At 38.6% G+C, this 14,737-nt stretch overlaps 1 protein-coding gene across 5 annotated transcripts in view; it reads left to right on the forward strand.

Annotated features, from left to right (window-relative positions):
• RGS17 (regulator of G protein signaling 17) overlaps positions 1-10,856 on the forward strand; it is a 72,919-nt gene extending 62,063 nt beyond the window's left edge. For 3 of the 5 annotated variants that reach the window (XM_051801698.1, XM_051801700.1, XM_051801697.1), the window contains 3 exons: positions 1,661-1,750; positions 3,630-3,864; positions 7,380-10,856. In XM_051801698.1, the coding sequence (XP_051657658.1) occupies positions 1,661-1,750; positions 3,630-3,864; positions 7,380-7,568 (514 nt within the window). In that variant the 3' untranslated portion in view covers positions 7,569-10,856. The remainder of the gene's footprint in view (positions 1-1,660; positions 1,751-3,629; positions 3,865-7,379) is intronic. The other 2 variants (XM_051801699.1, XM_051801701.1) reach the window with 1 other exon arrangement.
• Positions 10,857-14,737: the final 3,881 nt, after the last annotated feature.

The following is a 14,737-nucleotide window of genomic DNA, read 5'->3' on the forward strand; positions in this document are numbered from 1 at the left end:
TACTCTGGCCAGATGCAAGGTGACCCTAAGCAGTTACATGTGGGGACTTAAAGATTACAAGACAGAAGAAAGTGGATGGTCCCTTTTTTTTTCTCCTCCTGTATACGGAACTCCTGTTGTCTTTCCTGGGTGCTCCCTCTTTAGACTGACAAACAGGTCAGAGGAGACAGAAAGGCTTTTTACCTGCCAACCCCAGAGTTCAGGATGTGTTGTTTCTCCTGCAGCAGTTGATGACACCCTAACACCTTAGCAGCACTGGAGCTGCATTCCTACGCTGTAACAGGGGAAGTAGGACCAAGGGCCTGAACTAAGGTCTTGGCAGGTAAGTGAAGGAGCAACCAGTATCAAAGAGCTTCGTTTGAAAGTGTACGTCTTTGTAATGTTTAAGTCTTAATATGTGCTCTGCTTTACCTGGAAGCCTAAACTTCCAGTTTTCAGAAGAGTGTTTGAGATCACCTATTAAGTCTGCCAAATGCTTGAAAAAAGTGTTGAAGAGACTTATAAATACAGAGGGTCTAGAAAGAAAGGTTCTTTGTACTAAAAATGTCTCAGAGCTGGGATTTCTTTTTAGAGCTGAGTGTTGAGTTTTTCAGATTAGTGGGAGAGGGAGAAGCTTTATGCTACCAACATATTTTTGTGTAGCAACACTCAAGGATGACTGAGAGCATCATTGTATGGTGAATACTCGATATTCAAAAGATGAGCTCTCTTGGGATTGGGAGGGGGATTTTTTGCTTGGTTGCTTGTTTTCTCTCAATTGGATACATAGGGGACACCCGATAAAGGGAAATTTCCATCTCCTTACTACATTCCGCTTCTTAAGCTTAATTATTGGAACCAGCTTTCCTGTATGAATAACTATGTCACTCAAAACATACTTTATTTCAATAGTTATCAGGAATTGTGGTTGTGCTGGCAATACTACGTTCCAGAACATTCACAGAGAACACACACAGAGGATACCGCTACCACTAAAGCAAATCTGATTAAAAAGGTATCTGCAGAAAAATAATTGATGCTAGTTAGCAGCTTTGAAAAAGAAGAAAAAACATTAAAAACGTCCTCAAGTAAAGGAAGTCTTTCTTTTCCTTGCTTGTGGTAATATGACGATAATGGATCCCTTTCTGTTCAGAGGCTTGTAAGTTTTACTTTTTGGAATGGAAAACAAATTTAGGTCAGAGGAGGAAATCATAAGGAGCTGCCACATACTAAGTTCTGTATCTGAGCCATCTACTGTTACCATATCCTAGAGACAAAAAAGGGAATGTTCATGAAGAATGAAAAACTACCCAGAACTGGTGGGGCACCAAACCCCAGCAATGTCCAATTCAGATATTCGTATCTCCCTCTACCCTTATTGTCACTAATATTCTCAGTTTACTAAGTGAAATCACTCCAAAAGTGACCTCTAAGTTTTTCCCTTTCAGCGGATAAACTGTGAGCTTCTAAAAAAATGCACATGCTGATAGCAACTGTTAATTAATATTCATCAGAACACAGCGGAAAAGTCATTATAAAAAAGTTTTCTCCAAAAGTTTAGAGGCAAGAGTGAAAAATGACACTTTGTATAGGTTTATATCTTTTAAAAGTTGTCATTACTATAGTAATTGTTTTAAATTAACTTTCTCTAGACAAAATAAAGTGTTGTACTACATTGCAGCCTCACTGTTAGGAATGAAGACAGAGGAGACAATGCAGGAAGGCCAACGCATACGACCAAACTGGAGAGTATCCAAGTCATAGAAGAATGGTAAGTTGGTCGAACTGCTGTCTAGTAAATGTTTTAATTTGTCTTTAACTAATTTTAAGAATTGCTTTGGGGTTTGTGCTTTGGGAAAGTCCTTTTAATTGCTTTTCCTCCAAAAGAAAATCTATGCAAAAAGAAGCAAAATCTGTCCTGACAATGAAATGACAACAGAGACATTGATTCATAAGTCAGGTTTATTTATGGTTTCTTATTTGTGGGGAGGAACTGTGGGGAAGAATGGGAGGTGCATGGATGGTTCCATATGTGGATCTCTATAAAAAGCCTCTGCTACCTGTCAGATCATTTTCTTCCGTTTATCCAAACAAGAAGAAAAACTAATGGGCAAGTGCACTTCACAATCAGATTTTCAACATGGCTGCCATTCATAAAACAGCTTGGACAATGGTTTCACTCAAATAAACTAAATAGCACATACCTTGAAAATTGGATTAAACACACTGGAAGTCTGAGCTTCTATTTCTGTCTAAAGCTTGGGCCAATATTTGTTGTGTGTGGAACACACACTGTCAGAGGCTCTGAGTTCTCTAATCCCAGGAAAAGCAAATTAAAACTTTAGAGGACATGTCTGATGGTAAAAGCAACCCAAACAACTCGTTGTCTTCATTGCTAATCACGGTATTTTATGAGAGGAGAATGTCATAAATTTCCAAAAAATACTGTAGTGAAGAGAGCTTCCCAACAGACAGTAAGGGAGTACAGGTTGCTTGTCAGCAATATCCACCTGGACAGATTGCACTCTCCTCAGAGAGAAGATTTTTCACCTTCACATCTGTGTTTAAACTTTTTCATTCAGGTTACAATTATTTTGCTGGATAGTTTAAATGTTAAACTCTCTCTGATTTATCATTTATCACAAATAACTTCCCATCATCCAGTCTGCCTTGCATGCAGAGTAGGACTTGATAAATGGACTTGAAGAGAAATTATATAGACAAATGTCACTTATTGTGCATTATGATTACACAGAAACTATTGACAACAGCTAGCAAAGCCCTTGTGTTGGATCAGGAAGGGAAGGGTGGGCACTCAGAATTAAGTTTGAAACTGTATTTAATTGTTAAGTAATTCAGATTATTACCTTCTCAAGCTATTCAGTGGTACCTTAATGGATTAGTGACGTAAGTTAGTCTTCTGATCACTTATCCACTGCATCCACTGTTAAAAGCCACAAATAGTTTCCTTCAGGAAATGGGAATAAGGACTTTTTCCCATTTCTTCTCTTTCCAGTGTGCCAGCAACATCCATCACATCTCATGCCAATAGATCATCATTCAGGTCAATAGCACCAAACAGAGTGAAGCTTAGCAACCCTTAGGCACCAGCACAGAGAAATATGCTAATTTAAAAGCTCTCTGAATTACTATTTTGTTGGGGCTCATTAGTATGCTTTTGGCTGCCAAGAGGCTTTTATTTTTCTTTTTCTTCCTAAACCAAATTGTGTGGCAGCCAAATTTTGGCCAGTCACCGTCAGAAACAGGCAGGAACATCAGGTGTCATCTAAAACCCTCATGAAAGAGAGTCTATTTCCATCTTCCTGCAATCACATCTTCTTTATCTGCAGAGATAGGAATTCAGTGCTGCTGTGGGATTTTGTCTTTGGGTCGCATGGCTAAGAACACTAGCAGAAAACTTGTAGAAAGCCAAGTGCATGTCTCGTAACATAAAACATGTTTAGTGGGCTATTGAGATAATGAATGCACAAGTGAAGGGTGAACAAAATTCCCCCGTCACTGATGAAGCCTTGTTGCTTCCAGTTTTCACTTTGGACTAAAGTGCAGTTGAAAGGAGAATTTTTGGACAAATGTATGAAAACACTGTTACAAAAATAGAAGCATATGTGTAATGATATTTGCTTTTGCAGCCAAAACCCTACTGCAGATGAAATTTTGTCTTGGGCTCAGAATTTTGACAAGATGATGAAAACACCAGCTGGGAGGAACCTTTTCAGAGAGTTTCTTAGAACAGAGTATAGTGAGGAGAACCTGCTTTTCTGGCTTGCATGTGAAGATCTAAAGAAGGAACAGAACAAGAAAGTTATTGAAGAAAAAGCAAGACTTATATATGAAGATTACATTTCTATACTATCACCAAAAGAGGTAAATCTGTAAATGTTACATTTGTATTTTCTGTTATTCCAGAGCAGAAATGTTATACCCTGAATTGTCAGGATGGGAGTCTGAAAGCCTGCCTGATCTGTCAGATGAAAGTCCTAGTATGGACATTAAATCAGGAAAGGAAGGGACAGAAAAAGTAGAGACACAGGTGCTGGGTCATTTAGTATCACTGACCACAACACATTTAAGTTCTCTATAAGAAGAAACTCAAGAAACTCCAGTAAGAGAAGGCTGAGAAGTAGGTATGCATCTTCAGTAATGCCACATATCTGCCAGAGAGAGGAGGTAAGTAATACAAATGGATTTCTGGAGAAAAGGCACCAAAATTAAGGAATTTAAATCAGAATCCTTATAGAGTTATGTGCTGCAACAGCTGTTTGGGAGAAAATCCAAATTTGCTCTTGTTATTCCTACGTGAAAGTCCAAAAATGAAGAGCACATACTTTCTCCAATGAAACATATAATATCTAGGAAATTATATTAGATTTTCTTCAACCCTTTAATTGAAATAGACATTTTGAAATTATCTTCACCCAGAGTAAAGCAAAAGCATGCCCTATTAAACAATGTTTTGGAATATACAGAGATACATAAATATAAAAGCACTATGGAAGAGTCTTTCTTAGGCCACATAATGTACCTTCATCACATTTACCTTGTCTCTGTGCATTGCATTTGACTTCCTACTCAATGGCTAATTTATGCTCACTGTGGACCTTGCATTCTACATTTTACTTTGGCACTGCATTCAAGAATACTTTGCAACTTCATATGAATGAAGCCAACAGCAATTTATAGCTCCATTATCTTCTGTTGTGCCAGTGTCTACTTTTGCCTTGAGTGAGATACTACTATCAATACAGCAAGCTAATAATGAGTCTTTCTTCTAATACAATATCTTTACTACATATACATGTGATGAATGCTCAGCTGTCTTTTTAAGCTAAGATCAACCAGCAGTTAAAATTCAAACACTAACTAAGGGTGCACTAACTTGGTGCACTGTGTGTGTGCAGATCTCATCAATCCAGTTTCTCCTGCCCATACTGGAAATCTTAGGAGGCAAACAAGAACTGTTTGCTTTAGAACAGCATGGGAGCTGAAAAGTTCTTTTCATCCAGGCATTCCATTCCAGATGTTACCTTTCGGCATAAGAGCTGAAATATTTAGCATCACTCATTCAGTGATGAAGTTATTGAGGCAGAAGGTCTTGGTGGTCTAAACAGACAACCTTGTATTCATCTGTTTATCAAGAAAATACCTTTAATAATTCCAACTAGTTTTGCCATCTGGCTTTAGTGAGTCACTGAAGAAATACAATGCAAATTAATGTTCCATAATTAATTTTTTTTCATTCTATAAGTCCTATTAACTTTTACTATGCTCAATGGCCCCAAACCCCACCAACCTGTCAAATTTGAGGTTTTGTTTGTTTTTTTTTAATCCAAACTGTTATATATGATATTGAATAGCCAGTTAGTTACCTGCACAAACGTTTTTTTTTATATAAATACATGTGCCTGTGCATGGGGGAGAATTGCTTAAATCTTAGTGTGTCATTTCTGTGCTGCAGAAATGCAATGATCTGGGATTGAAATCTATTCACATAAATTCTGAAGATGCATGGATGCAACACTGCCACTTGAAACTACCTCAGCACTACATCCCTGCACACAGTCACTGGCTGAGCAATTCCACTGGTCCATTTGTTCCTGCTGTGCCGCCCAGTCTGCTTGCACGGATACCTTAGTTAAACAGTGAATTCAATCAGAAAACAGCCCAAAAAAGAAATGCCACTTTCAGATTCCTTAATTCATGTAGCTGTAGGGCTGCTGTACCAGAACCAGGAGTGGAAGCAGCAGGGTGGGAAAGTGAAGAGGTTGTTCATAGCCACTGACAGAGCAGCGCTCGCTGCCCATCTGAGAGCTGGACAGGAGGGATGCTTGCTGCATCCTGGGGTGCTGCTTGCAGGTGCAGCAATGAGTGCTTGGAGAGCGTGTGTAGGGCAGGTGTAATGAACGTTCTGCAGAGATAGTGTACTTGAGTAATAGGTACAGTTTCTAGCATGAATAGGCAACAGCTTACTTGCAGTTCATTTGCATCATAGTTGTACTTTGTGACTGATAACCAAGTAACAGCAAATATTGGAAGAGAGAGAGCTTGTCTGCTGTGTCAGTAACATCTTCCAATATGCCAACAAACCAACAATGCCAGATTCTACAGTTGGTACTGAAGATATACCAAAAATGTATATTTACTTCTCAGTGCCATACTGTACCATACCATATCACACCACAGCAGTGCGTTTCAAAGACTTTGCTTCACCACATATAAAAGGACACAGACTCACACGTGCAAACATGTTCTCATTTTTCATCCTAGCTACTGTCCTTCATATGTCAAGGTATCTTAGTACATGGAGCTTTCCATGGTTGAATTCAATCCTTCAGGCACTATGAATGTCTTTTTGTATGGCTGCAGAGTAGCAGGGCCAGATTGCAATTTGGTGTAAATCACAGTAGCTTAACTGATCTCTGCTTGGCCTTTCTCTGCTCACTATTTTAGCCTTTTTCTTCTTAGCTGAGTAAACCTTGCTGGTCCCAGTGGGCTTTCCTGCTGCTGTCATTTTATTTAATCCAGAAGGCATTAATTTGCTGGGTTTTAGAGCATTTTGTGGATAAGCTGTACATTCACTCAAATTTCTAAATGATATGCTAAAATCATCTGTGCATTCATCCCAAGCATAATATGTCCTTTTCTGCCTAGACACAGCAGTTCATTACAAATTGTGAGTAAATGAGAAGCTAAAACTGAAATTTGCTAACAACTTCAATATGGACATATGATATCCTGAAAGTATAAATTACCAGATATTAAATAGTCTTGAAAAGAAAATAAACCTGAAATAGTTAATATTAACGGGAAGACTAACACTAAAAATTATAAAAACTCTGAGTAATTTGTGAGGAACAAGAGTAGTGCCTGAAAAAAATGGCAAAAAACTGTAGGCAGCCAGGTGAAAATGATGAATAGAAAGCTTCTAAAAGCTTAACCACAAATGCTCAGGAAAAAAAAAAGAAAAAAACAAAACCACAAAAAAAGCATTTCAGCCCCCTGAATGAGGGTAATTCAACATTAATTTCAGAGAAATAATTTTAAGTACATAAAAATTATTTTTTTAGGGTAAAATAGCATATTTTGGAAAATTCAGGTTACTGCAGAGCTCAGTTTAGTTGCACTGCATTTAATCTGTTATACAACTGTGTTTCATTGTACAGATTTTAAGATGGATGCTAAGATCAAGTCAAAACTGAAATAAGGTTGATGGTCTCAGTGCATTACACAGTAATTGTGTGATGGCTCTGAAAGAAGCACAGAGCATCACCTAAATAAACTGATAAAGTCAGCATGTTCAACGGAACCATGAGGAAAAAAGATACATATTACAGTTTTTCCAATATTGTTGTTTAATATTATTCTGTTCTTATCTTCTTCAGGTTAGTCTTGATTCCCGGGTGAGAGAAGTGATCAACAGAAACTTGTTGGATCCCAGCCCTCACATGTATGAAGATGCCCAGCTCCAGATATACACCCTAATGCACAGAGACTCTTTTCCAAGGTTTTTGAACTCTCAGATTTATAAGTCTCTTGTTGAAAGTATTACAGGCTCTACTTCTGAAACTTAGTTTTAATTTTCAAACAATTGATTTTTTTTGGGTGGGTGGGATGGAAGAAAAGTAGTTTAATAACATCTGGAGCTGGGTTCCTGGAGAACTACAGTTTAGCACTACTCAGGCTACTGTGAAGAAAACAAATACATATTATGATCTCTGTCTACATTTTTACCAAGGTCCTCCTTGCTCAAGATGGCATGGGAGGGGAAGAATGGATTTGCCAAAATACATTTGTTTCACACTCCTTTCACCCTACTGCAGTCAAGATTGCAATGATGTATTTGTAGTTTTATGAACAGTCTCCTTGTGTATCCTCACATTGCATGTGCAAGGTAAAACTGCTTCACTTACCACTTAGTTGTTGCAATATTTAATCCAATAACATGAATTATATCTGTATTTAAGGACTTTTTTTGTGCAATACAGTCCTATGGTACATAGATACAATTGCAGCAAACCAGAAAGAGGCTTGCATTTTTTAACATCACTAACTGAAAAAAGCCAATTTTTAAGGTGTAGCATTACTCAACATCCTCTACTGAGTACAATACGCTGACTTTTTGAAGCCAATATTTCTGTACAGAGAAAAAGAGCTATTTATCACTGTTTATTTAAAATAAATCAAGTGGAGGATTTCTCTGGTTGTTCACTGCCAAAACTGTGGCATTTTCATTACAGAGTTTGCAATGTCAAAAAAAAAAAAAAAAGAAAAGAAAAAAAAGCACAAATTACTTAAAGGGATCCATATCTGGGTGACAAAATCTATGCGCTGATATTGTTAAATTGTTAAAAGAACAAAGATTTTCAATGTACATTTCAGATGTCAGATACTGTAATTGATTTATTAAAGACTGGCTATCCAGTTCTAACACTGTTGTATAATGTATGTACTTCAGCAAAAAAACAAAACAAAACAAAAAAATAACACAAAGAGCTTGATAATTTAGTTTTTTGAATAAAGAAATTTAATAAAAGATTGCCTACATGTAGCATTTTAGAGCATTTTAGAACCTTTTGATGAATTGCATCTGTCCTGTAAGATTTTTTTTTGAAAGCTAAATCTGGTAAAAAATGTTTTTAAACAAAGTAATGTTTTACGAGGTGGCGGGTTAAAGAAGACTTAGCTTCTAGCCTCATTGATTTTGAATAACTCCTTGAAAACAAGGGGTTTGGAGAGTAATATTAAACCAAACTTCAAGGGCTCCTAAACCTACAGATCTTACCCAAGCAAAATGCCTATGGAAATGCAATGGGTGTCTTTCCTGGGTAAAGAATCCTGTACTGAGCCCTTAATCAGAGGTAAGGCAGCATAGTACTCCCATCACTTGGCTGCCATGGTGTTTTTAATAGGTGTTTGCTTGGCCTTTTTATCAAAAAAATGTCCCATTTCAGGACACATTTTGATGTTTAAAGAGACAGTGACTTGGAACTTCAAAAAACCTATCCTCATACCTACCATACACAAGCAAAATGAGCATTAGCATCTCTCATAAACTGCTAAAGATATACCAAGAAATGTCTTTGAATACTTGCTAAATACATATATGTACATATGTGTGTGTATATATATATATATATATACACATATATATATTTAATACTATACTAAGACTTAAGAGGCAAGGTTCTTCTCACTTAAGTAGGACTAAACATGGCATAAGCCTGTTGCTTTTGATTGGACTGGTAGATTTGGCAGTTGTGTCCTTGAGTGGAATCTAGCCCAAGCACAGTTGGCTCCAACCACCCAGTTAGTCCCCTCGGGCAGCCTCTGATGCCCTCTTTGGCGGGAACTGCTGCTGCCAAGGCAGTGATACAGTAACTGGGAGGATGCAGGTCTTAGTTTGTCTTCTGGGGCTTCTTTTTTTCCCTTTGTTTTACTACCTCTCATTTTCTTAATTTATTGAACATGCTTCAAATAGCAAGTTTGGGGAATTTTTTAGTCATTCTTTTTACTTGAAACCTGTGTGCTTTTTTTGGATATATATACGAACAATTTAACAAACTGTTTCTTAAACTCATTTGGTTTTGTAATTTATAAAGAATTCAGGAGATGATTAAAAGGGCTATTCTCTATTCCCTATGCAAATATTTTAACTGTTGTAGTGTTTGACAAAATGGGATCTAGAAAAAAAAATCTGCAAAGTGGAAAACAAATCTGTTTACAGTGGCGTTGCTGACTATCCTACCATATTCAGCACTTTTAAATATTGTTATTTATGAAAATGTAGTTTAAAATGCAAGACAAAATATTTATAAATGTTTCTTTTAATAAATACCTGTTTTGTCTGAAAGTGTTACTGTGTTTTGACAACTTTATTCATGTTGGTTAGCTATTTACCATTATGAATAAAATATTCAATTATTATACTGATAGAATAAGAGCTATGATGTTTACAAGTCCTGAGGGGGGAAAATTCAGTGAGAAAGCACTGCCTCCTTCTACTGTGAAATACTGAATTTCTCTGACTTTTTTCTTACTTAGAATTTAACTATGGTCCTACATATGTCTAGTATCATTTGATTACAGTTATATTTACTGTGGTACTAAACATATACAGCATCATATATGTATATATTTACATAGTGTAATTTTGAGTTGTTGGTGTTTGAGGCACAATACATTTAGTCCACACATCTAAACAATGTGTAAGAGACAAAACTGCATGCATAAGTCTTTACAAATGTAGACTTGAATATTCTCAATGTTACTATTTGATGGTGACCTGCTAGTCATTAGCTATCTTTATAAGATATTTCACACAGGTAGAAGTTCTTGTCAACATGAACAAGTTATCCTTTCAAGACAGTTTTAAAGCTAGATGTGCAGGCCCTGAAATATTATCTTGATTTCTAGCATAAAATTCCAAAATCTGTATTTGGAAACTGTGACATCATTTTGAAAAATATTACACCAATTTTCAGTGTAATACTGCAATGAAATCACGTTCAAAATTTATTGTCTAAAATCCTCTATTTGGAGGGATTTAAAAATTGAATATAGTATGTGAAGTTTCTTTCTTGGAGCAAATGCTGATATTAAAATGTTTAATATATATTTCATTTATCAGTTTGGATTTCCCAAAATTTCTTTATAACAAAATGGATGTAGTCCAAATGGACAATAAGTCATGCTGTAACATGATTTCATTGCCTATCATACAGTTCTTTGAACACAAATTGTAAAACAGTCAAGCTATTAAACTGATTTATTGTGCATGCAGTGTACAATACACTTTGAAAAACTGCCTAAATACACTTATTCTATAGCCTGGAATAAAATAAGTATGTATTTAACTTGTATTTCAGTTTTTCATGAGAATGTATATAGCAAGTGCACTACAGAAAGTGAGTTATGTTTTTGTCACTTTTGCCCAGTGTTTAATATTTCTGTCAAATAGAGCCTAATGCCAAATAGCCACAAATAAGCAGAGCACCTGACCTTTAGGTTTCAAAACCAATGAATCTATATTGTGTTACGCATGTGTTCAACCTAGCTGTTTACATAACTGAGCTTTCACATAACTGAGCTGAAAGTAGTTTGGGATACCCAGGATAAAGCAAAACCCACAGATAGTATCATGAGTATTCAAATTAGACTGAAGGCACATATGGTATTAAGGAGACTAAAGATATGATGGAGAAAAGACAGGCCAGTGACACAGGTGGCAGGGCAGCAGGTTAACCAACTGAGTTCCAGACTGCTCAGTAGCATGGAAGTGTGACCATAGTGCTTCCAGGTCCACAGCCTGTCCACAACTCACTTGAGTACCTGTGGAGTCCACATGGTCCATTCACAGGACAACAGAGAGTGGACACAAACCAGATTTAAGCTAGTAATAGCTCTGTTTTAAGTTAAAGGCATGCTAAAGTGTCTGTGATCTAAACCAAGCAACTGAAGGACAACTACACTCTACTTTAAACAGCCAGGGTTTAAGCTGTCACCTGATGCCAAATTTGCTTTCCTAGGCAGCAAATTTGATCACAAGGAGCATTTGTCTGTGGAACCAGTATCTAAAAATAGGTGGGGAGCTTTTTCAATAAGTGCAGCTTGCTTGACTGATCACGGCCTGAGCCTGCTCAGGAACCTGCATCTTCTATATGCAGTAAGTGCTTGTGAAAGCCATTTAATATAAGCATTCCACAATACCAATTCAAAAGCAATCAAAGCTGATACAAGAAAATCTCTAACTTTAGCAACTTCCTATACCACCAGGAGCAAACCTCCCACCTCCACAATGTCTGTGAGCCTGCTCCTGGCATCATTAACCCGGCCAACAGAGCCTTAACAGTCCTTATCAAATCCAACAAAGCAAAAAATTAAGGTTGCACGTTGGCAGCTGCAACGTCTGCTCCAAGTTAACTTGACCCTTGTCTAACTACCAACTTCAAAATAGGTTTTGTTCTCGGCCCATAATGCTGTTGTTTTTTGAGAAGGGTAGCATGGTAGCACATTCGGAGACTTGGATGCAGTGACAAAGGTGCAGTCCTGCTCACCAATACCCTGAGTACATTTGCAATGACAGAACATCAGCCCTGTTCATGTATGTCCTGAATACTTCTACCATCAGTAGAAGTGATGTTTGTGGGATGAAAGAACAAAACAATAATGGTGCCAAAATCATCTGACAAAAACCTAACAGAAACATTGTCTGCATATTATTTAACATTACACCAAAACCCAGATTTTGCCCCTTCCTTTGTCCGTGAACTCACACTGTGGAAATCCATCCTTCCAGTTTAAAACAGAGTACAGTTCAAAGGCTGACCATCAGTGATTGACTTTTTTTTCTTTTCAAAAGCTTTACATTAAATCCCCCCTTACTCTAAATTTCCTGAGTTTTCCATACTTCTCTTCACAAGCAGGATTCACACAATAGTAAAACTGTCATCTGGGGGGAGTGTTGATCTGCTTGGAAGGCGGAACAGATCTTCAGAGAGACCTGGACAAGCTGGAGAGATGGTCTGATTCCAATGGGATGAGGTTCAAAAAGGCCAAGTGCCAGGTCCTGCACTTTGGCCACAACAACCCCCTGCAGCGCTACAGGTTGGGGACAGAGTGGCTGGAGAGCAGCCAGGCAGAAAGGGACCTGGGAGTTTGGATTGACAGGAAGCTGAACATGCCTCAGCAATGTGTCCAGGTGAACAAGAAGGCCAATGGCATCCTGGCCTGTATCAGGAACAGTGTGGCCAACAGGTCCAGGGAAGTGATTCTTCCCCTGTACTCAGCACTGGTGAGGCCACACCTGGAGTACTGTGTCCAGTTCTGGGCCCCTCAGTTCAGGAAGGATATTGAGGTGCTGGAGCAGGTCCAGAGAAGGGCAACAAGGCTGGTGAAGGGACTCGAGCACAAGTCCTGTAAGGAGAGGCTGAGGGAGTTGGGGTTGTTCAGCCTGGAGAAGAGGAGGCTCAGGGAAGACCTCATCACTCTCTACAACTACCTGAAAGGAGGTTGTAGCCAGGTGGGCATCAGTCTTTTCTCCCAGGCAACCAGCAGTAGGACAAGAGGGCATGGTGTTAAACTATGCCAGGGGAGGCTTAGGTTGGATATCAGGAAGAAATGTTTTACAGAGAGACTAATCTGACCTTGGAATGGACTGCCCAGGGAGGTGGTGGATTTGCTGTCCCTGGAGGTTTTTAAGATGAGACTGGATTTGGCGCTTAGTGCCATGGTCTAGTAACCACAGTGGTGTTGGATCGAGGGTTGGACTTGAAGATCTCAGAGGTCTTTTCCAACGTGGTTGATTCTATGATTCTATTCTATGATTCACTATCGCAGAACACTAAAATATTTATTAAATGCACAAATTTGGTCATTTTTCCTTTACCCTTTTGTAAAAAGGCTTCAAGGAGCTTCATGGTCGGGCAGCAGTGGGTGCAAGGGAATCTTTCAGTTGGTGAGATTTCATAAGCAATGCTGTTAATCAGCACCAGCCTAGTCACACAGACTGCATTCTCCACAAAGGTCTTCGACTGTGATTTTTACTCATAAACTATTGTTACAGTGTATTTTGCCAATAAACCTTGTCCAAAATGGTGCATTTACAATCATAGGAAAATATTTTTATCCAACCATTCATTTAAATGTTTAATATTCTGAATAACAAATTCTCATGTTGGCTGTACTGCCCTTGGATTTCCATCATGGAACAAAAACTTTCAAGTTTTCATGTCTGACTACCAAAACTACTTAAGTGTGCAAGCATTACTCTTGCTTTTGATATTACATTCATGAGAATAACAATTTACTATGTATCATATGGAAGTTACAGTTATTCCATCAGTGTAATTTAGTTGTAAGGTATGATTACCTAGTTCTATTAAGACATGAACAAGGACATAAGAAAGGCAAGGACACAACTCTGACTCCTCTAATGATTGTAATATAAAATACTGCTTAATAAAGTTCTATGGATAGTGGCACATTTTTATAATAAAGTATATTCTCCAAACTGTTTCGAGTTCAGCCAAGAATCTCATTAATGATGTTATCTGAAACAAGGTTACTATGCCACTCAATCTGCATATCAGAAGGAATTTGTCCAGATCATCCCACAGCATCCATTACATCAGAGTTACTAAATGACTGCATCCTCACTGCCTTCCCATTTAAAACTTTGACGTAAGAGACTGTGCCCAGATCTCTATTTTGTGAACAGGTTGTCTTTTAGTCTCATCACTAATTTCTGATGCAAAGGCACTTGGAAGTGCCTTTTTTTCTTCCTCTAAAAATTCCTCTAAGTGCTTAATTTTGCACCTGCTTTCACCGTGGAGGCATCCTTCCACAAGTATTTGCATGTTCCTTCTCAGGGTACTTTAATTCTGAAAACTTCTCCTGAAGGGATAGGAGAAGGTCTGTAAGAGTAACCCGGATATCTAAAGCCGCAGCTCCAACTTCCCCCTTTCACCTATGCGGCCTTGCAGGTTGCACTAAAGCGCCGCAGTAAAACGCTCGACACCCCCGCAGCTCTCGCCCCGGAGCGCCGCTTTTGCCAGCGACCAAAAACCCACCCCGGCCTCCCCTCCGCGGCCCGCAGGGGGCGCTCAGGACCGCCCTGGCCCCGCCCTGGCAGTGTTGGCCAATCAGGGCGCTCTCAGCCCAGGGCGGAGCCCCGCGCGCCGCAGGGAGCCGAACGCCTTCGTCCGTTTCCGCCAGCGCAGCCCCGATAATCCCCGAGCACGCC

The sequence above is a fragment of the Manacus candei genome, unplaced genomic scaffold (assembly GCF_025592945.1).
Source record: "Manacus candei isolate 608988 ecotype Guabito, Panama unplaced genomic scaffold, ASM2559294v1 h1tg000052l, whole genome shotgun sequence".
Taxonomy (NCBI): domain Eukaryota; kingdom Metazoa; phylum Chordata; class Aves; order Passeriformes; family Pipridae; genus Manacus; species Manacus candei.